The sequence below is a fragment of the Lycium barbarum genome, chromosome 2 (assembly GCF_019175385.1).
Source record: "Lycium barbarum isolate Lr01 chromosome 2, ASM1917538v2, whole genome shotgun sequence".
NCBI classification, from domain to species: Eukaryota; Viridiplantae; Streptophyta; class Magnoliopsida; order Solanales; family Solanaceae; genus Lycium; species Lycium barbarum.
The window spans coordinates 5,047,420-5,069,605 of record NC_083338.1 but is presented as its reverse complement, the minus strand read 5'-3'; the positions used below and the strand labels follow the sequence as shown (position 1 = coordinate 5,069,605).

Genomic DNA, 22,186 nt, shown 5'->3' with positions numbered 1-22,186 from the left:
CCAGGCCCAACTCAGATAAATAAGGGGAAAAAAGGATTCAAGGTCTAGATGGGCCACTTCAGCAAAATCAAAGCACATTGGGCCAAGTATAAATTTACACTCAGCGCACAAGAAGAAGCCCAACAACAAATAGGGAGAGAAAAAGCCCAAAACCAAATAAACTTGCAATAGCCAACATCAAAATTTTATACAAATGATATACTTTGAGTATACATGAATACATTCAGTCTTATATCTGTGAGAATATAGAATGAATGTTCTCTGTATACTTTGGCATATTACCCAATATATATGGAAGAAAATTAATGCATTAGAAGAGATGAGGGAAAAAAATTATTAAAGACTCCTTTTATACTCATGTGAGCCAATCAGTGACTGAATTAAAGCCCAGAACCAAAGGGCAAATAGATAAATTCATGAAATGACTCTCTTAAACAAAAAACTAAATGGACAATACTAAACTAATGATCCCACACCATCACCAGCCAACATACCATGATTTTACACACCTATGGAGAGATTAAAATAGCTCAAAAAGGGAAAGCTCTTACACTTTTTTTCTTGATGTCACACAAGATCCAAGGGGTTTCCAGTAACCCCAGGCATGGTAGACACCAGAGAGGGTTTGAGCTTCATCCCCAAGTGTTGTTTTGCCTCTCCACTTATGTTTTAGGCTCACAGTACTTTGGGAAATGAAGTGTGTAAAGGGGATCAACAAAAACAGCCTCCTAATTCATGTCTAGGCAGGTATTTTAACAGACTCAGCTACATTATTCATTATTTATATCCTATTAAGTTCAAACAAGACCTATGCAAAGTTTAAGTATTCCTATTACTCAGTCAAGTCAAAAGCAGAGGATGAACCACTGTTATGAATACATAACCAATATGTCCAATAATATCAGTACTTAACTAATTCAAATAGGCATTCTCCAAACAAACACCATAAGACTTACAAGTGAATTTAAGTAATGGATGATTAATCTCAAAGAGAAAAAACATTAATAGTCAAGAAAGGTCATACACAGGTCATCAAATAGGTAGCAATTTCTAGAACTTGTACATTTCCAACAAAAGGCCAAGTCGTAAAATCAGTTTTCCCTTGTCAATATGAGAAAGTAGAACTGTTATATTCACTTAGTAAACCTTAATGCATCCAAGTGGGCTGCCCAGATATCCATTTAATTATCTTTGTAATGAACTAGCAAATACGATTATTGGTCCAACAATTCATGAGAGACAAGCACTCATTAGTGAGTAGGTTAAACCACTTAAGCCAAACAAAATGATCAAGCAAGCCGTACAACAGGTTATTGATTACTTAAATTGGTCTACCCTGAGATTAATACATTAGGTGAATTTGCCAAATAAAAGGTTTAATTGTCCTCAAAGATGTTCCAGTTTTTTAAATCCACTAGTTCCAACTACAATTTGACCACTTGAGCCAAAACACAGATTCTTAACACAAAGAAGCAAACCAGAATCTAAAAGCATATTTTAATCCAAACAGATCAATTTCAATCCAAGACCCCTTTTTACAACTCTTGTAACAGAAAAAAGAAGAATGCAACCAAGCACAAGGCCGAGTAAAATAAAAATGACTAGACAAGCTAATATTAAATACTTCACCTTAAGCAGTGTCCCAAAAGGAAGAATAACATGGTTTTAGTTTTAAACAAAGTTCTTTATTAGTCTTCAAACCTCTTTTTGAAAAATAGGATTTAATTTGAAAAGCATTGCATATTCATTTATCCTTAAAATTTTGAGTGAATCAGACAATGAGCATAAAAAATAGACTCAGACAAGAAAAAAGACATAGCAGCTATTCAAGAACTAAGTTGAATCAATCATCAGGCAGGACCAATTCTTAAACATGATAAAATACTCCAAACCTATTAAATGAGACTCATAAAACAATCAAATAAGGTGATGAACTTTATTGCTAAATTTCGACCTCATGCGGTCGAAATTATGATTTTTTTTATTATTATTTTTATTTTCTATCGTATTTCGACCACATGAGGTCGAAAATTTTAAATAATATTTGTGTAAAATAATATTTTCGACCGCGTACGGTCGAATTTTTTTATTAATAGTTAAATAAAAATAAAATTTTCGACCTCATGTGGTCGATTTTTTTTTAATTTAGGTAGAAACCTTATTTCGACCGCGTGTGGTCGAAAATTTTCGACCACATGAGGTCAAAAAAAAATTCACCCTAGCTGTTAGTGACCATGCCTTGCGGTCGAAATTTTGGTCGAAAATTGGCCTTTTTCAACCGCGTGTGGTCGAAAATTTTGGTCGAGTTTCACTATTTTTTTAGTAGTGAAGTGGGTTGCCAGATATCCATTTAATTATCTTTATAATGAACTAGCAAACACGGTTATTGGTCCAGCACTTCCTGAGAGACAAGCACTCATTTGTGAGTAGGTTAAACCACTTAAGCCAAACAGAATGATCAAGCATGCCACATAGCAGGTTATTGATTACTTAGATTAGTCTGCCCTGAGATTAATACAGTAGGTGAAATTGCCAAATAAAAGGTTTAATAGTCCTCAAAGATGTTCCAATTTTTTAAATCCACTAGTTCCAACTACAATTTGAGCACTTGTGCCAAAACACAGATTCTTAACACAAAGAAGCAAACCAGAATCTAAAAGCATATTTTAATCCAAACAAATCAACTTCAATCCAAGACCCCTTTTTAAAACTCTTGTAATAGAAAAAAGAAGAATGCAACCAAGCACAAGGCCGAGTAAAAGAAAAATGACTAGATAAGCTAAGATTAAATACTTCACCTTAAGTAGTGTTCCAAAAGGAAGAATAACATGGTTTTAGTTTTAAACAAAGTTCTTTATTAGTCTTCAAACCCCTTAATCTGAAAAGTATTGCATATTCATTTATCCTTAAAATTTTGAGTGAATCAGACAAAGAGCACAAAAAACTGGACTCAGACAAGAAAAAAGACATAGCAGCTATTAAGGAACTAAGTTGAATAAAACATCAGGTAGGACCAGTTCTTAAACATGATAAAATACTCCAAACCTATTAAATGAGACTCATAAAACAATCAAATAAGGTGATGAACTTTAAACATGGTATGACCAACAACTTTGAATCCATCAGATATTCAAGCCTATCTACTACCCCTTTTAATTACTTAGGTAATAAACGTCACCTCACTTAATAGCATGTGACAATACCAAACCTTTCTCCTTTTTAGACTCAAATGATATGCACTTCTCAAACTTATGAACTAAAAAGTAATTCAGGTTCAACACCACAAACAATGTCATACTTAATTACATTTAAAGCCAACAGAATCCACAAGGTATAGTTTTTAACAGAACTGACCAAGACATGTTGCTTCATTCAACAGTAGATGATTTAGACTTAGTTAAGTGCTGTAATTTTCATGGTTGACTCTTATCTAAATAAACTTATTTCATAAAAAAGGGACAAGCAGATTATAACTCAAGTCATCACTTCTTAATCAAAGGGCATATTAGCTAGTTAGTGTGATCTATATCCCAGCACATATATGTCTAATAAGTTTAGATAGTTCATTAACAAGATATAAAGGTAAATAGAACATGATTAAACAGGACTTGAACTTTATCACTCATGATTGACTTGGAACTAAATAAACTCAACCAAGTTAAGAACTTTTAGACTTAATAAACTCATGACTAAATAGTTCTGAACAACAAAGATCACATCTCAGATCAAGAAAAACGATAGCTTAACAAGATTACTTCAAGATAATGACTATTAAAACATATTGTCTTCATAAATTAGTGATTAGTGATTCATGATCTAATCAAATGACTCATTAAGAAGCCCCTAAGGCCTACATAATCAACAAGTGGGTGCACACAGGCAAAATAACCACAGAACCAGATGAAACAGTATTAAACTACAACTAACTAATATTACAAGATTAAAGACATTCTAAACAACCACAAACATCAAATACCAAATCATACCAACAACTGGAATGTAAATGACTGAAAATAAAATAAAGAAAGGAAGATTACCTCTTTGATGCGCAGCCCTAGTCGAGTGTTTGGAATTGGAAGTTTTAATCTCCCTTTCACCTCACAACTCAACCACAAAACAAAAGAAAAAGACTCAAAATTTTTTAACTTAGGACTCAAGATCACAATTTCAAAGCAAAGTTGCCAAAACTAGAGGATCAAGTCCTTTTTTTCGTGAATATATCTATATCTCCGAAAAGTCCTTCTTTGTTTGCAAAGTTGGGGTTCTATATATGTACATAGTATACATACGAATATATATTAATGAACATATATTAATGTGTGTATATATAAGGGACAAAAATGCAAACTAATGAGTAGGTAAAAAATTTAAAGGGATTGATTCATTTTAATTAAAATTAAACAATCAATTAATTTAAAAACACAATTGATTTTCACAAAATATATTGGATTTACAAGTATGGCCTTAATTGAATTAAAACACACATTTTGTTATTTCAATTAAGGCCCTATTTGACTAACTAATTGATTATTTCAATTGTAGCTACAATTAGACATATAATAAACAATTTACAAATATAACCATAATTAATTATCTAAATTAATTACAATTAATTTGAGAATTTTCCATATAAAATGGAGCATGCAGAAATTAAAATTTGGGGGTAAAAATGATTATTTATTTTCATTAATAAATTTTCTTGCCTTAAAAATGGGGTAAATATTTGCTGATTAATTTATGATAATTTGAACAATTAAATAAATAGCTATTTTACACTATTTCCTGGTTGAAATTAGCAAAATACATTATTAATTGATGTAAAGTAATTTCCAAATGGTTTATTATAGAAATTATTTTACCAAACAATAAAGGTAAAATATTATTTGCATAGTTTATAAAATCATTCCAATTTTCTAAAAAAAACATATATTACCCCCATTTAATATTCAAATATATGGGAGGTAAAAAATTAGGTGTCAACAAGCATAATTGATCATTTATCTAGTCATGTAAATGAAAATGCGTTGAAAGGTGACATTTTTCTTTGTGAGAATGAGATTACATGCTTTGACTCTTCGTTGTTCATTGATTCATCTCTCTTTAAAGATAATATCTTATTTGATGTTGACATGACTTGTGGAATTGATGTACCTAGTGGGATATATGGTAATGTTGACAAAGCAGTCACCTTTGGAGACTACAAGGTGTGTAGTAACCCACTATGAAATGAGAACACTCTTCCCTATGATGGAAATCTTTTCTTGAACAGTTGTAATACACTTATGGGGAAGAGAAGTGTCGAAAAAAAAGGTGATGCTTACCTACAAATTGTTAATTCTTCATTGCGTGTTCAAAATCTTAGTAGCCCAATGCATGATATTGTTCTTGATCCTAGTGAGGCTACATTGATGGCATAGGTGAAGAAGTTGTTTTGCGTGACACCTTTCTTTATTACTTATTTGCATATGATGACGCTTTTGTGTGTGATTACGGTGCATCTTATATTCAAAGGGGTCTTTATGGGTTAGATGATTTTGCTCTTAACCAAGATATGTGTATACTCTTCCTTTTCGATCCCGGTAATGTCTTGTGTGATTTGGTCTTGACACTACCTTGGAGGAATCAACTACATAATGCCTCGTATGTGGAACTTTTGTTTGTGGTAGTGGTTGATATTTGGCTACACCACAAGTTTGTCCCTCCTTAGAGTGAGATTATGATTATTGCCTTTTGTGCTAACCCTCATGCATTGAGGGATATGTCTTTGTATGTCTTCAATTGGATTTTGCTAGGTTCGGATTTAAGGACGAATCCTTTTGAAAAAAGGGAGGATGGTATGATCCTAAATGGCACAATTGGCACAAGGATGCTTAGAAGGACGTGAGACGTTTAGATTATAACATGGAACGAAATTATGGAGGCTTCTACACCAAGTGGCTAAAAGCGAAAAGGGCTAAAAGTGTAAAGTATGGCTATAAAATGCAATGACCAAATCCCAAATTCAAGGCTAAAGATGTAATTTGGGCTACAATTGCAAGACAATTAGTGTTTGGAAGATGAAGATCACATGTTAGGCTGTTTCACAATTCAAGCCATCATCCCTAAAGAAGACTACCAAACAAGGCCCTTACGAGTATTTTTACATTTAGTCTAGTCTTCTTTAGCCTAATAGTATAAACATTAGCCTTATTTTGTTTCATTAGCTTAGATTGTTTTGTTTCGTTAGCTTAGATTGGATGAATTATATATTGAGAACACTCTTTGGATATTGAGAGTTTGTTTAGCTTAATAGTTTAGGTTTGATGATAGTTCATCATAGATGGATTTCTTTGTTGGCTATGAACCCTTTTTCACTGATTTCATATTAGAATTGTCATTTGTGGATTCAATTAACTGTCTCTAATTTGGTTTCAAATAGTATAGGTTCCTTAGGTTGAATTTAATTAGAAGGGTTTGAATTTAATATATCCAAGTTTGTCCATCAATCCAAACCTAAGTGGCCCTCAATTCTCATCTCCTAATTTCTTGTTATCCTTTAATTCCGCGTTTTAAGTATTGATTTGATATTTCCCTCAAATCGATTTCTTATCATTTTAGAAGTCGTTTGGTACGCGATCCCATCTAAGAGATGAAATGAAATAATCTCAAAGTTAATTGGATAAGGTGAAATATCCCAATATTAAGTTTGGGCTTTATTTTATATTCCTTTTGATAAAAGGTAAACTTAATGACCACGTTATTCCGTGTACCAAAAAGACTTTATTACTAGTAAATTACTACTCCTATTTTAATAGTCGTTGTTTGACTGGCAAAGCAAAATTACCAAAACTCCTAATTTCCTTTCTCATTCAATAAAAGCTAGGGCAAGTATTTGCTAAAACGCCTGCAACTCTTTCTTTTTTCTTCAGGTATATTCATATTTCTTACTCTTTCTTTCAGTTCATTTTTTTTCTTCTATTTCAAGAAAGTTTGTTTTTTTGTATCTTTGAATTTTGTTATCTCTATCATTGGCTTAAGTTTCATTGTAAAGGTTGAAGCTTTTTCTTGAACCATTGGTTAATGATTCTTGAAACCTTTTTTTTTTGTTTTGGTTTTTATAAGTTGAATTTGTGCTGCTAACTGTTTTAGTGTTGCTCATTAGTTTTTTTGTATCTTTGAATTTTGTTATCTCTATCATTGGCTTAAGTTTCATTGTAAAGGTTGAAGCTTTTTCTTGAACCATTGGTTAATGATTCTTGAAACCTTTTTTTTATGTTTTGGTTTTTATAAGTTGAATTTGTGCTGTTAACTGTTTTAGTGTTGCCCATTAGTTTTGTTGTATCTTTGAATTTTGTTATCTCTATCATTGGCTTAAATTTCATTGTAAAGGTTGAAGCTTTCTGTTGAACCAATTTTGGGTAATGATTCTAATTTTTTATTTTTTTTTGCTTTTATAAGTTGAATTTGTGCTGTTAACTGTTTTAGTGATACCCATTATTTTCATTCTTTAAGTTTTTTATCTTATTTCAAGAAAGTTTGCTTTTTTGTATCTTTGAATTTTGTTATCTCTATCATTGGCTTAAGTTTCCTTGTAAAGGTTGAAGCTTTTTGTTGAACTAAGTTTGGTTAATGATTGTTGAAATTTGTTTTTTTTTTTTTTTTGCTTTTATCAGTTGAATTTGTGCTGTTAACTCTTTTAGTGTTACCCATTATTCTCATTCTTTAAGTTTTTTATCCCATTTCAAGAAAGTTTGCTTTTTTGTAACTTTGAATTTTGTTATCTCTATCATTGGCTTAAGTTTCCTTGTAAAGGTTTGTGCTTTTTGTTGAACCAAGTTTGGTTAATGATTCTTGAAAATTGGGATTATTTGCTGCTAACTGTTAGTGTTACCAGATGCTATTGCTTTCCCAATAAGCTTTAGGATTATCCCTTGAGTTCTTTTTCTCCTTTTTGGTGCCGTTTTTGCAAAGGGATTTCTCAGCTGTGCCATTTTCGAGTTCTTTTTCTCCTTTTTGTCTCGGTTTTCGAGTCCTTGCCTTGCCTTTTTATTGCTTACCTGAAATTGTTCTAACACCCTCCAGCCAACACTCCACACTTGGTTATCCACTGCAGTCTAGACATTGACAATGGCAATGGTAGAGCCGAGTTCTGCTTCCGTAGTTGTAGAAGGAACATCTGAGGCCAATGAGTCTACTTCCTCATTGCAAAAGGAGGTTGAGGAGAAAGTTGATGGCTTGACATTGGATGAGCCGACGACGACAGGTAATCCTTCAAGTCGAAGAAAATGCTAAAAATTTAGTACCGTATTAAGTTCTTGTGAATGATTGAATGAATATACATCCCTTTTCTTTTTAAAATTTTATGTTTTTCTTTTCCCCTTGAAAGTGTTAATAACAGTTTCTTACCGGTCTTGCATAGATTAATGCTATTACCTTTATGAAGAAATGAAATACGGTATTGATTGTTATTTTTTGATTCTAAGAAAAGGTACAAGTTTTCGAAGTTTGAGATACATGATGTGAAGAATGCAGTTGCACATTCACTTTATTGAGAGTGGTGGAAGGCTTGGAATGGTGAAGCATTTTGTCTTTTGGAATTTGTTATAAACAAAGTTTGAGGTTAAAGTGGAAGAACTAAGATAGTGTGTGTGTATATCTTTCACCGAACAGCTGAGAATGTTCAGACGCCATAACCTATAAAAACAATAAAATTAAAAATTAAAGACAATGTGTTCTATTTCATAGCCTGGCCGCTGGCCTCATTTCCCTTTAGGTACTAAATTTATTTGGTCACCTCTAATACATGCGCCTTGTATTTGCGATTTTACAGAAGCTGCAAAGAAGAAGAAGAAGAAAAACAAGAGCAAGTGAGAGATGCTCCAACCCAAGAATTTCTCTTGTGCTTCTCCTTAAGAGTCATGTTTCATTTCTTTATTTGCAAATGCAGGAAGAAAAAGGAGCCACCTCAGCAAACTGATCCACCTTCTGTTCCTGTAGCTGAGCTTTTTCCTTCTGGAGAATATCCAGAAGGTGAAATTCAACAATACAAAGATGAGTATGTATACTTGAATATACTATCTGTTGTTATTCCATTTATCCTTCATTCTTCAAAACTGAAACTAAATTCGAGTATTTTTGGATGATTTCTTTCTGATGTTCTATGTAGCAACTTGTGGAGGACTACATCTGAGGAAAAGAGGGAATTGGAGCGCCTGGAAAAACCAACTTATAATTCTGTCCGTCAAGCAGCAGAAGTTCATCGTCAGGTCAGTACCTATGTTCATACAGGCTAGTAGTTTTTTTTCCTGACTTAGTTGTAAGACTCAGTAAGTATTTAAGTTTTTTGCTAATTATATATCTATGTTATGTTTATTTAATTTCCAACCCTCAGGTTCGGAAATACATCAGGCAAATTGCTAAGCCTGGGATGTTAATGATTGACCTGTGTGAAACTTTGGAGAATATGGTTCGGAAATTGATATCAGAGAACGGTCTTCAAGCTGGCATTGCATTCCCTACAGGATGCTCATTGAACTGGTAATGCAATTTTGTGTTGTCCTTTTTTGCTGTTAAATGTGACTAATAGCCTATTTGGCCAAGCTTCCAAAAATCTGTTGATTGTGAAAAATGTTTTTTCTCTTTGAAGTGCTTTCGGAAAAAGTATTTTTGGAGAGTAGCAGTTTGTGTTTGGCTAATCAATTTATTTAAAAGTACGTTTGCCAATACTAGAGCAGTACTTTGTGCTTGACTAATGTTTCAAAAATGCTTCTGGGGAAAAACATACTTTTTTTTTTAGCTTTTGAAAAACAGCTTCCGCTACTACTCAAAAACACACTTTCCCTAAAAGCTTGGCCAAACACCTCAACTTTCTAAAACAAGTACAATTTAAAAATAAAAGAAAAAAAGCACTTTTGGCTTCCCAGAAGCTTGGACAAACAGGCTAGAAATTTGATTCTAAAAAGAAGTATGTGAGACTGATGTTAGCATGATTTGGAATATTGTTAGTGGACGGTATCTTAGAACAGAATATAGCAATTGACCTATTTCATGTTCACATTCCTTTCTTGTGCTTTCTTTTTTTCATTTTGTCACTTTTTCTCTATTTCTCATCGCAGGGTTGCAGCTCATTGGACTCCCAATTCGGGAGATAAAACTGTGCTTCAGTATGATGATGTAATGAAATTGGACTTTGGAACCCATATTGATGGTAATGTAATCTATCCTTCATCTGTGTTAGACATTAAGGTGCTTTTGGTATGGGATTTTGTGGTTTCTGTTGTTAGTGTCATTATCTCCTTATGTATCGAAATGTTCGTCTTTTTGTTGGAAATTGTTAGACAGTAGTTCCTGTGATATAAATGTTATATCAGGTGTATGGTAGTGGCGTACAAAAAGAACCACGTTATTGAAATGCTTGGCATTTTATTGAACTTTTTATATTGTTTTGACGGTCCATCTGGAGGGATTGGCTCCCGCTTTCACTTCAGGACCCCTACAACTCACTTGCTCCATCTGTCGGTGTTCACTACCACTCCATCTAAACTTAGTTCGTTGTTTGAGAGGAGATTGGAGGGTGGAAAAATATATCTTTCTAAATTAGGGAGAATCACCTTGTAAATACATATTATCCAGCATATTTTTGTGTCTTATACTCTAATCCTGGCTTCAATTAGTAAAAGATTGCAGAGATTATTGAAAGTTCTCCTTTAGGATGGAACAAAAACAGACCAACGAATAACCTTTGGGACAGGGTTGCCGCCTATAAAGAGGGGGGGGGGGGTTTCGGGTACTTGTAGATGGGATGTTTAGAACAAGCACCAAGAACAAAATGGCTATGAATCCATCTGAGGAGTGCCATGTAGAGGAAGGTGATCAATCTTCACCAAAGTTGTGATGATTATGGGTGGTTATCGTTGTGGAGTTCTCAACATCATTTGGGACAGGTATGGGAAGGGATTTCGAAGATGAAAAATAGTCTCCTAGTGTGATTTTGGCTTGATATGTAGTGTGGTGATCCCACAACATTGAAAGATGATCTTCCTGATTTACACTCTCACTAATGACGACATGGTGATAATGTGGAACTCCAATCTTCAGTCCATGGTGTGGGGTGTTAGAAATCCTCTTCAAAGCCTTACTCCCAAGCCAAAGATACTTAAACTTTACGCTAAAGGTTCTATTTATAGAGAATAAAAACAAATTTCACAGCTTCCAAAATTGCCCTTCCGCAGCCCTAAACGTGGAGAAAAATGTGGACGTTTGAAAAAGTGGAGCAGAACAAACTTTAGGTCTTGCCTGCTTATCCAAAACGAGGAGACGTTTGAAAGTGCGGAGCAAACAAACTTTTCCAGTTCTTCATCTTTTTTATTCACATTGTTTTTTCGTCAACTTTTTTGATATATTTCTTCATCTTTTTCTCCTCTTGAGCACATACACTTGAGACCACACAATTTTAGTGAGACAAAATCCACACAATTTTAGTGAGACAAAATCTTACTTAAAGAGGCTAAAATTCAGTTAAGTAACATTGATAAGTTGGTAAAAGCCCAACTTTTCAATAAGCCACTTGACTTGTGGAGACTGATACTTTTCAATAAGCCACCCGAACCCTTTCGAAATCATAATGGAGTTTGTGAGTACTGAAAAAGGTTCATTTTTTGGGTATATAGCATGAGATGCTATCTTGACTGCAAATTGTTAGACAATAATATCCACAAGAACAATATTCACGGCAAATAACAAGAACAAGAGAGTAACAAGACACCAAGTCCTTTTATTGTGGAAATACAATACTCACAGTAAGAAAATAGTCTGTGAGAAGAAAAAGAGTGCGAGTAGTATTATAGTGAGGTGTGTGGAATAAAAGAGTGTCAATCTGTTATTAATAACCCGATGTGGATAAGTTTTACCGTCTAGATGGTCCAATTAAAAATTAATATCCAAGCTTATTCAAAATGCTTTTCCTCTGTTTTTTCAATCATGATTTGTCCAAACAAATGAGAAATTGATGGAGGGGAGAACCTTTTTTGTTGCTGGGGAAAAGTCTTTCGAACTGTTAGACATTAGCGAAGATCGGATCAGATGGTTCATGCTCTACGAACGTAGCAGGAGGTTCATAGGGAAGATTCGGATTGATGAGAACAACTTAAGATGGGTTTGTGGTGCTATAAAAGAGGCTTCAAAGGGCCAAGGTAAGCTTTGCCGGAGGTGGGGAAGAAAGATCGAAGCATATACTTACAGGGTTCATCAGAATTTTAATAGTTATGGTAGATTTGTTCGCATAGAAGCTTGGTTGGGAAATAGGAAGTCCTCAGTTATCATCCCAGAGATTATCAATAACGGTGGATGGGAAGAAATCGCCAACAAAATTTTGAGATTTCTATGGAAACCCCCTATTCAGTTGGAGAGGTGGAGCCCGCATTCCCAAGCAAGGTCTTACTGTGATGTTTCCAAGATAGAGAATTGGCCATCTCTAGAGTCAAACAATGCTAATCAGTCCATACCAGTAGCATCCCCTAACAGTTCCAGCCACCTTGCCAAATGCCTGGTCGGAAGATTCAACGACACCTTCAACACCTCCCCAGATCATGATACGATTCAAAAGTGGTTCTATAATAGGTGGAAGATGACAGCAGGGTTGAAGGTTTCTTCAATTTCACACAATCTTTTTCTCTTCGAAATGCCTTCTCGACAAGAAGCAGTTAGAGTTAAGGCCGGTGACTGGTTCTGGAATGGCCGGAGACTTACCCTGGAATGGTGGTCGCCAGACTTTGATCTGAGTTCGCCTGCTGAGCTTTGGATCAAAGCTTTTGGTATTCCACTTCATGCCTGGTCTAACAACTCATTCCAAAGGATCGGAGATTTATGTGGAGGCTTTGTGGACATCGATGAGGACACAAAGAAAAGATCTAATCTGCAATGGGCAAGAATATGCATCAAGGAGACCTCTAGAGATCTCCCTTGCAAATTGGAACTCAAAGTGGCTGATTTGAGTTACGAAATTTGGGTGATTCCAGATGCCCACACAAAAATTTGGGTCGCCGGAGATGAGCATGGTGGCAAAGGAAAAAAATTGGTAGGAGAAGACGATGCAGAGGTTTCAAGAAAAGAAAAAGAAAAGGACAGAACAGGCAGACCACTGGTGCAGCACGTGGTCTCTGACTTTAATTCAAATATTTCAAGAAAAGAAAAAGAAAAGGACAGAACTGCAGGCAGACCACTGGTGCAGCACGTGGTCTCTGGCTTTAATTCAAATATTTCAAGAAAAGAAAAAGAAAAGGACAGAACTGCAGGCAGACCACTGGTGCAGCACGTGGTCTCTGACTTTAATTCAAATATTTCAAGAAAAGAAAAAGAAAAGGACAGAACTGCAGGCAGACCACTGGTGCAGCACGTGGTCTCTGGCTTTAATTCAAATATTTCAAGAAAAGAAAAAGAAAAGGACAGAACTGCAGGCAGACCACTGATGCAGCACGTGGTCTCTGACTTTAATTCAAATTTGCCACGTAATATCAGATTGGGCCCAACACTTAAACCTAATGCTAAAACATTTGAGGTTGGATCTTCCTCTATAGTTGGGCCCACGAATTAAAATCAACAAACAAGGCCTCTCTCTACAAAGGCCCATATCAGAGGAGAAATAAGGGTGGAAGTATCTGGAAGCCAAGGGCCCAAGACCCATGTATTTTTAACACTCGAATATCCCCCCTTCGTGATTTTCTTGACCCTCTTTCTACTGAGCTTCAGGCTCTCGAAATTAAACGCATGGTTTCAGAGAAAGAGGACGATGCTTGTCCAAGCATTTGTGAAGCTGATGATGAAGGAGAAGATGGAGAAGAGTATCAACAATTGGTACCCACTGGAATTGGAGAATTTCGACAAATTGGTTCACTTGGAATCCCTTCGCAGCTGATGAATCCTGCAACTGCATCTGGGATCGGAGAATTTCAACATCCACTTGGAATTCCTCAACAGATGAATCCTGCAATTGCCTCTAATTCTGACCAGTCTTCTATCGCATGTAATGGGTTCCCATCACTTCCTTGGTATGAAGACAATGTACATAACCATCAGGTGGTCCAAACCCCATCAGTTATTCCTACTTCTAATTGGACTAAATTGATCATGGTCAAGGCTTGCAAAGCTTTTGGGGTAAATGTCGCCGGATTCGAACATGAATTGTTTGACATGATCATAAGGATGGAACAAAGGAGGCAGCAGCAACAACATATGGTATCTTCAGAGGGCGGGCCAAAGCCTAAAAAGAAGAAAGGGGCAACTGAGTTAAAAAGATTATCGTCAAGTTTAATTCAGGATGCCGAGCCATCAAGGTTGAGGGGTAGGTCTCACAAAGCTCAGTCAAGATGAAATTAAAAATCTTAAGCTGGAATGTCAGGGGTTTGAACGAAAGTCAGAAAAGGAGTACCATTAACTCTCTATTGATGAACTGGAAGGCTGATATAGTTTGTTTGCAAGAGACTAAAATTGAGGACTGGTCACATCAACTTGTAGGCTCTCTTTGGGGTAATAGATGGGCTAGCTGGGCAGTTTTACAAGCTAGTGGAACCAGGGGGAATTATAATAATATGGGACAAAAGGCTGTGGAAAAGCATCATCATTGAGCCTGGAACATATTCAGTTTCTGTAATTCTGGAGAGTCTGCAAGAGCAATTCAGGTGGTGCTTCACTGGGGTGTATGGTCCACATAGCAACAATGAAAGGGAGGATCTTTGGTATGAATTAGCTTCTATAAGGGGCACCTGGGATGGTTATTGGGTGTTGGGAGGAGACTTTAATGTGTGTAGATTTGATTATGAGAAATTTAATTGTCACAGAAGGACAAGTGCCATGAAAACTTTCTCAGATACTATACTAGATTTGGGTCTCATGGATTTGCCTCTCCTGGGAGCTCAATACACTTGGTCTAGAGGAACTGAACAATTGCAGGCATCACGATTAGACAGATTCTTGATTTCTCCTGATTGGAATGACTGTTTTAAGGCTATAAAACAGATAGCTCTCCCTAGAGTGGAATCTGATCATAAGCCTTTGATGTTGGAGTGTGGGGACTGGGACTCTAGCGCATCTTACTTTAAGTTTGAAAATATGTGGCTGCAGACAGAGGGGTTTCTTGATTGTGTAAAAGCTTGGTGGAATAATTATGAGGTTGTGGGTAGTCCTGATTTCATTCTAACACAGAAGCTTAAACTTTTGAAAAAGGATATCTCCAATTGGAACAGAGAGGTATTTGGGAATTTGGAAGACCAAAGAAGCAAGGCTCTAAATGAACTTTCAAGACTGGAGCAATCTACTGAAGGCAGAATCCTTACGGAAGATGAAAATATTCAATCGCTTAATTTGCAGGCTCTGATAGAAGAAGTAGCAAGGATTGAAGAGATATCTTGGAGACAAAAGTCAAGATGTCTATGGCTCAGGGACGGGGATAGAAACACAAAGTTTTTCCAAAACATGGCTAATGCACATAGAAGGTATAACTGCATTAATAAGATGCAAGTAAGGGGGTCCACTACTGAAGACAAAGAAGAAATCAAAGAGGAGATTTTGAGCTTCTATCAACAGTTGTATACAGAGAATGAACCTTGGAGACCATCGGTTAGATTTGATAATCTAGCTAGAATCTCTCAAGAAGAAAAGGTCTGGCTGGAAAGGGAGTTTGAAGAAGATGAGATTCATTCAGTCATTAAAAATTGTGCTCCAGATAAGGCACCAGGGCCGGATGGCTTTACTATGGGCTTTTTTCAACATGCTTGGGAGGTCATCAAAAATGAGATTATCAATGCCTTGAAGCACTTCCATCACCACTGTCACATGGTCAAATGCATTAATGCTTCCTTCATTTCCTTGATTCCTAAGAAGAAAGGGGCAATCGAACTCAAGGACTACAGACCAATCAGTCTAATTAGTAGTGTCTACAAAATTGCTTCAAAGTTACTTGCTGAAAGACTCAAAACAGTGATCGGGAAATTGGTGACGGGGAGTCAGAATGCTTTTGTTAGGGGAAGGCAAATCACAGATGCATCACTCATTGCCAATGAGGCTCTAGATTGGAGACTAAAGAGCGGAGAACCAGGGTTGCTATTCAAGCTAGACATAGAGAAGGCTTTCGACAAAGTGAGCTGGTCATATGTGCTTAACATTCTGAGTCATATGGGCTTTGGAAACAGGTGGATAAAGTGGATAAAGTATAGCATCTTTACTGTCAAATATTCCATTTTGGTTAACAGGGGACCTGTAGGTTTCTTTTCCCCTCAGAGAGGCATCAGGCAAGGTGATCCGATCTCACCCTTTTTGTTCATTTTGGCAATGGAAGAACTTAGCAAAATGTTGCAGACAGCTAGCCGTTTGCAATGGATTGTGCCATTTAAGATAGGAAGGAACCCTGGACCTCAAACTGATGTCTCGCACCTGTTATATGCAGATGATACTTTGATCTTTTGTGGTGCTGAGAGATCACAAGTGACAAAGCTTAACCGAACCTTATTTATTTTTGAAGCTATTTCAGGTCTGCATATGAACATGCTTAAGAGGACTATTTATCCTGTCAATGAGGTACCAAATTTGGAAGAGCTAGCAGATATCATGGGTTGCAAGATTGGATCATTTCCTTCCACTTACTTGGGTCTTCCTTTGGGTGCTAAATACAAATCTACCGAAATCTGGACAGGAATCATTGAAAAGTTCGAAAAGAAATTGGCAACATGGAAAATGCAATATCTTTCATTTGGTGGCAGGCTGACATTAATCAACAGTGTTCTCGACAGCTTACCTACTTATTATATGGCACTGTTTCAAATCCCAACTGACGTTCTGGAGCAAATTGACAAGTTAAGGAGAGATTTTCTCTGGGAAGGCAACAGTGAGGACCACAAATACCATCTCGTCAAGTGGGAAAAGGTGACTCAACCAAAATTTCAAGGAGGTCTTGGTATTAAGGACCTTGCAGCTCGTAACAAAAGCATGATGATGAAGTGGCTTTGGAGATTCAACCTGGAGGATGCAGGGTTATGGAAAGATGTTGTGATAGCTAAACATGGAATATTGGATCCTTGGTGCACAAAGGCCTTTACTCTTCCTTATGGAGTGGGTCTCTGGAAGGGTATTAGAAGATTGTGGGACACCTTTGTTCAACAGACTCATTTTGAAGTGGGCAATGGCTCACTCTTAAGATTCTGGAAGGACAAATGGGTTGGAAGTACCATCCTTCAGGATGACTTTCCAAATTTGTTCAGAATAGCTCAAGATCCCAACTCTGTAATTGCTCTAACAGAGAAGGGAACATTTGGGACCTGTCTTTCAGAAGAAACATGTATGATTGGGAAGCGAATGAGTTGCTAGATCTTTTTTTGAGACTTCAACAATGTTTCATCAATCCCCAGGAAGCTGACAAACTCAAATGGGGACAACACAGTGGGGGAATCTACACAGTCAAGGAAGGATATCATCAAATGTGCTCTAGAAATCCATTCATAGACAATTGGCCCTGGAAACTCATTTGGAGAACAAAGCTACCTCTTAAAGTCATATGTTTCACTTGGACAGCTCTATATGAGGCTTGTCTTACTCAAGACAACTTGATGAAAAGGAACACTCAGCTTCCAAGCAGATGCCATATGTGCAGAAAGGAGGTGGAAACAACCAGGCATCTTTTCCTCCACTGTGAAGTTGCCTCAGAAATCTGGAATCTGTTTTTTTGCCTCTTTGGTCTTAATTGGACCATTCCTCTCTCAATAAAGGAAGCTTATGAGAGCTGGAATCTATGGGAAGTTGACAAAACCATCAAGAAAATTTGGAACATGGTACCAGCTAGTATATTTTGGTGTATCTGGTTAGAAAGGAATAGGAGATGTTTTCAGGGGGTGTCAACACCTTTAGGTCTTTTTTTTTTTTTGATTAGCGCCGGGTGTCCGAGTCTCTTTGAGACCTGACTAATCCCGGGGGTGCACAGGCCCTCGGCAAGGAGTTTCCCGCAAGTGCACCACGGGTAATTCAGGGTTTCCCCAGTCCGATGGCCTTCAGAAATTGTTTGCACCCAGCGGGTTTCGAACTTGAGACCTTGAAAGGGAGCACCCCAAGGCTCAAGTCAATTGCCACCAGGCCAACCCCTGAAGGTTCACCTTTAGGTCTTTTGAAAGCAAGATGTATTGCCAATTTGTTTAGTTGGACCAAATTGGTCCCTGTAGGTAATGCAGATCAACTTTTGGATTTTACTAGCTCATTAGTTCTGGCTTAGATATTTGTTGTACAGCCAGACAGTCTTCTTTTTGTAAGCTCAAATGCTATATCTTGTAATTATTGCATCTTCTTGATGCCTTTGATTAATACCACTTACTTCATCAAAAAAAAAAGAGTGTCAATCTGTTTTAAGTTTGTAGTAGTCTTTTGAGATTACCAAGTGTTGGATTTCTCACTATAGTGATATTTTTTTGCTCTCCACTCAATATTGCTTCTCACCCTTTTTGGTGTGTGTAAATTGAGGAAAACCTCCTCTATTTATAGGGCAACAAACTTGGTCTCTAAGTTCACAAAAGAAACAACTAAAACAAAGCCAAATTTGTTAGCCACAAATTTGCTTTTTGGAGTTAAAAGGATTTTCATAGGCACATGCCTATATTGGGATGGACCCCACAAATCTCCTCAATTTTGATTTTGCTGTCTCGTTCCAAGTCATGATCGCAATCTTCGGAAATCTTTAAACTTGAGAGGCTTTGTAAAAATATTTGCGACTTGATCATGAGATTTCACATATTTGAGTTCTACCTTCTCCTTGCCAATGCATTCTCTGACGAAGTGATGTATTGTATTTATATGCTTGCTTCGATCAGGATACACATAATTCTTGGCAAGTGCTTATGCGGATTTGTTGTCAATCTAAATTATTGTGGCTTCAATTTGTTGCAACTTAAGCTCTTTCATCAATCTTCTAAGCCAGATACCATGACATGTACCAGATGTTGCAGCCACATATTCAGATTCACAAGTCGAGAGTAACGATGGATTGTTTCTTTGAACTCCAAGAAATAACATAACCACCTAACAAAATCACAACCAGTGTGCTTTTCCTATCATTAATATCTCCGCTGTTCCATGTAATCATTATCTCAAATCCCACAAAGTTGAAATCCCTAGAATAAAAATAAAATAGTCCCAAGCCAATCGTATCTTTTAGGTAGCAAAAAATAAGTCTAGCAATTTTCAAGCTTACTACAACCGCAAAGACTATATCTGTCTTTGTACAGGTCAAGTACTCAAACTTCCTACAAGACCTTTGAAAAGAGTGTAGTCCACCTTTTCAAACTTTTGATAACTTTGTTGTGTTCTCTATTGGCGTGTTCACAGGGTTGCAATCAAGCATGTTGAACTTATTCAGAATCTCCTTTGTATAACTTTCTTGAGATATGAAGATGTCTTCACCCATCTGCTTCACTTCTAGGTCCAAGTAATAGGACATGAGTCCTATGTCTGTCATCTTGAACTCATGGGACATAGCTTTCTTGAAAACTGCAAACAAAATTGGGTTATTACCCGTAAAAATAAGGTCATCAACATAAAGACGGACATGCAAAATATATCTATTAGTATGACCTTTAATGTGAGGAGCTTATTCATGGAGACAACAAGTAAACCCATTGTCTTGAAAATACTTGTCAACGTGACGACTATTCCACACCCGTGGAGCTTGCTTCAATTCCATATAAATCTTTTTTCAACCTTAACACCTTATCTTCATGATTTCTGACCATAAAGCCCATGGTTGCTCAACATAGACTTCCTCTTCAAGATAGCCATTCAAGAAGGCTGACTTGACATCTAGTTGATGAATATTCCACTTCCTTGCCCCGCCAATGAGATAAGCAAACAAATCGTCTCCATGCAGGCAACGTTTGCATAAGACTTCCTCATAGTCAATGCCATGCCTTCCCTTGTAGTGTTTAGCCACAAGTCTTGCCTTGTATCTGTCCATGAGCATTCTTTTTTGCCTTGTAGATCCACTTCACTCCAATGGCTTGATGACCCCCAGAGGGAGTTGTTACCTCTCGAGTGTTGTTCTTTTCTATTGTCTTAATCTCCTCATCTATGACTTGCCTCCACCTTTGTCTGTAACAACTTCATCATAGTTTATAGGTTCACTATCAACAAAGAGACAATACAAAAATTAAAATTAGTAACTTCTTCGTATCGTCATAGAGATCTTGAATTTTTCTCTCCTCTGCGAACTCACTTGACTTTCTTGAGAAAAAGGAGATGCAACATTTTCCAAAGAAAGAGGTGGTTACATCCTTTGTAGGTGCCATGGTCTTCCTTCCTAAGCATCCCAATTCCATGCCGCTTCTTCATCAAATTCAACATCTCGACTCACCACCACTTTGTCGTTGCTTAGTTGTCTAACTTGTAGCCTTTTGAACTCATGTCATAGCTAATAAAGACATAGTTGACACTTCGATCATCAAGTTTAGCTCTCCGTTGTTGTGGTACATCAGCATAGGCTATGCTCCTAAAGATTCTCAAGATTGAGATCAAGACTTGGAATGAGACTGAAAAAGTCAAAATTAAGGAGGAGATTTGTGGGGTCCATCCCAATATAGGCATGTGCTTATGAAAATCCTTTGGCTCTAAGAACGCAAATTTGTGGCTAACAAATTTTGCTTTGTTTTTAGCTCTCGTCTTTTGTGAACTTGGAGGCCAAGTTTGTTGCCCTATAAATTGAGGAGGTTTACCTCAATTGTAAACACCAAAAAGAGTGAGAAGCAATATTGAGTAGAGAGAGCAATCCACAGCCAGTGTAAGAAAATATGAGAAGAAACAGAAAGTGTGAGTAGTATTTTAGTGAGGTGTGTGAAATAAAGAGTCTTATCTCTTTTACGTTTGTAGTAGTCTTTTGAGATTACCAAGTTTTAAATTTCTCACTATAGTGATATTATATTTGCTCAGTTTGAGTATTATATTTTTCCACACTAAAAGGACTTGGTGTCTTGTAATATGCTCAGTTCGAGTATTATATTTTTTCACACTAAAAGGATTTGGTGTCTTGTTACTCTCTCGGTTTTTTTTTTTTTTTTTTTTTGCGGTGAATATTGTTCATGTGGATATTATTTTCCAACACAAATAAAACTGAGAACGAGAGAAGGTTTTGTCAACTTGTGTCCTGAGATGCTGGTTCTTATTAAAAAAACACGGGAAATAGTGTGTTATCTCCTGTTATGACGTAGTTTATGGGCGTTGATCTACGCTTTTGTCAAAACATTCAGTGAGTTGTCCATAGTACAGCGATAAAAATTGATAGCAGACTGGCCCATGTGCAGATTGGTAGCAAGGAAAAAAAAAAGAAGAAGAAAACTTATAAGGGTTTAAGACACTGTAATGCGGGTTACGGTTTTATTTTCTGTGTTACATCTGTGCTTTGAAACACCAACTTTATAAATAAATTGTAGGGTATGGAACTTTATGCATACATGTATCTTGTAAAAGTAACACCGCCTGGTTTAACATAAATAAATTTGTGATTTTGAAAACAAATTATGACAATTTAGAATCCAGCCATCCTCTTGTCGTTGTACAATCCTCCTTATCTAGCCATAGCCCACAATTAATTTATCCCTCACAATCTAGACTATATTATGGCCTTATCTCTAGTCTAATATTGTAACATTGTTGTATCACGTTCTTAAGCGCCTCCCTGCATCGAACAGTCTGTTCTAAGCTTTATTTTCTTCCACTCTTTCATTATTGTTTATGTTAATAATGGGGTGATGGTTTAACCTGTTGTTACTTGCAGGACGTATTGTGGACTGTGCATTTACTGTGGCTTTCAATCCTATGTTTGATCCACTTCTTGAAGCTTCACGGGAAGCCACAAATACTGGCATTAAGGTGGATATTGCTTAAATAAGAATTTCTTTATGGAAATTAGTAGTCTTCACCCAAAACGGCTGCTATAGTTTATTGGAATCATTGATAAGTTTTTAGGGTCCATTCATGTGACATTTTTTTATTTATTTAGGAAGCAGGGATTGACGTACGCCTTTGTGATGTTGGTGCTGCAATCCAAGAGGTTATGGAATCCTATGAAGTCGAAATCAACGGGAAATTGTTCCAAGGTACGATATATGCAAAAGTATGATAAGTAGTAAAAGCATTTATTTCTACTTTATTTTGTTATAACCTGTGTCAAAATAAAGTAGAACCCGCA

General features: G+C 36.5%; 1 protein-coding gene across 2 annotated transcripts in view; it reads left to right on the top strand.

Annotated features, from left to right (window-relative positions):
* Window positions 1-6,755: 6,755 nt before the first annotated feature.
* Window positions 6,756-22,186, top strand: part of LOC132625952 (methionine aminopeptidase 2B-like) — an 18,210-nt gene continuing 2,779 nt past the window's right edge. Inside the window, exons 1-9 of one of the 2 annotated variants that reach the window (XM_060340626.1) lie at window positions 6,756-6,908; window positions 8,062-8,242; window positions 8,810-8,846; window positions 8,927-9,034; window positions 9,146-9,245; window positions 9,371-9,516; window positions 10,095-10,186; window positions 21,773-21,867; window positions 21,998-22,094. In XM_060340626.1, the coding sequence (XP_060196609.1) occupies window positions 8,107-8,242; window positions 8,810-8,846; window positions 8,927-9,034; window positions 9,146-9,245; window positions 9,371-9,516; window positions 10,095-10,186; window positions 21,773-21,867; window positions 21,998-22,094 (811 nt within the window). In that variant the 5' untranslated portion in view covers window positions 6,756-6,908; window positions 8,062-8,106. The remainder of the gene's footprint in view (window positions 6,909-8,061; window positions 8,243-8,809; window positions 8,847-8,926; window positions 9,035-9,145; window positions 9,246-9,370; window positions 9,517-10,094; window positions 10,187-21,772; window positions 21,868-21,997; window positions 22,095-22,186) is intronic. The other variant, XM_060340627.1, reaches the window with a different exon arrangement.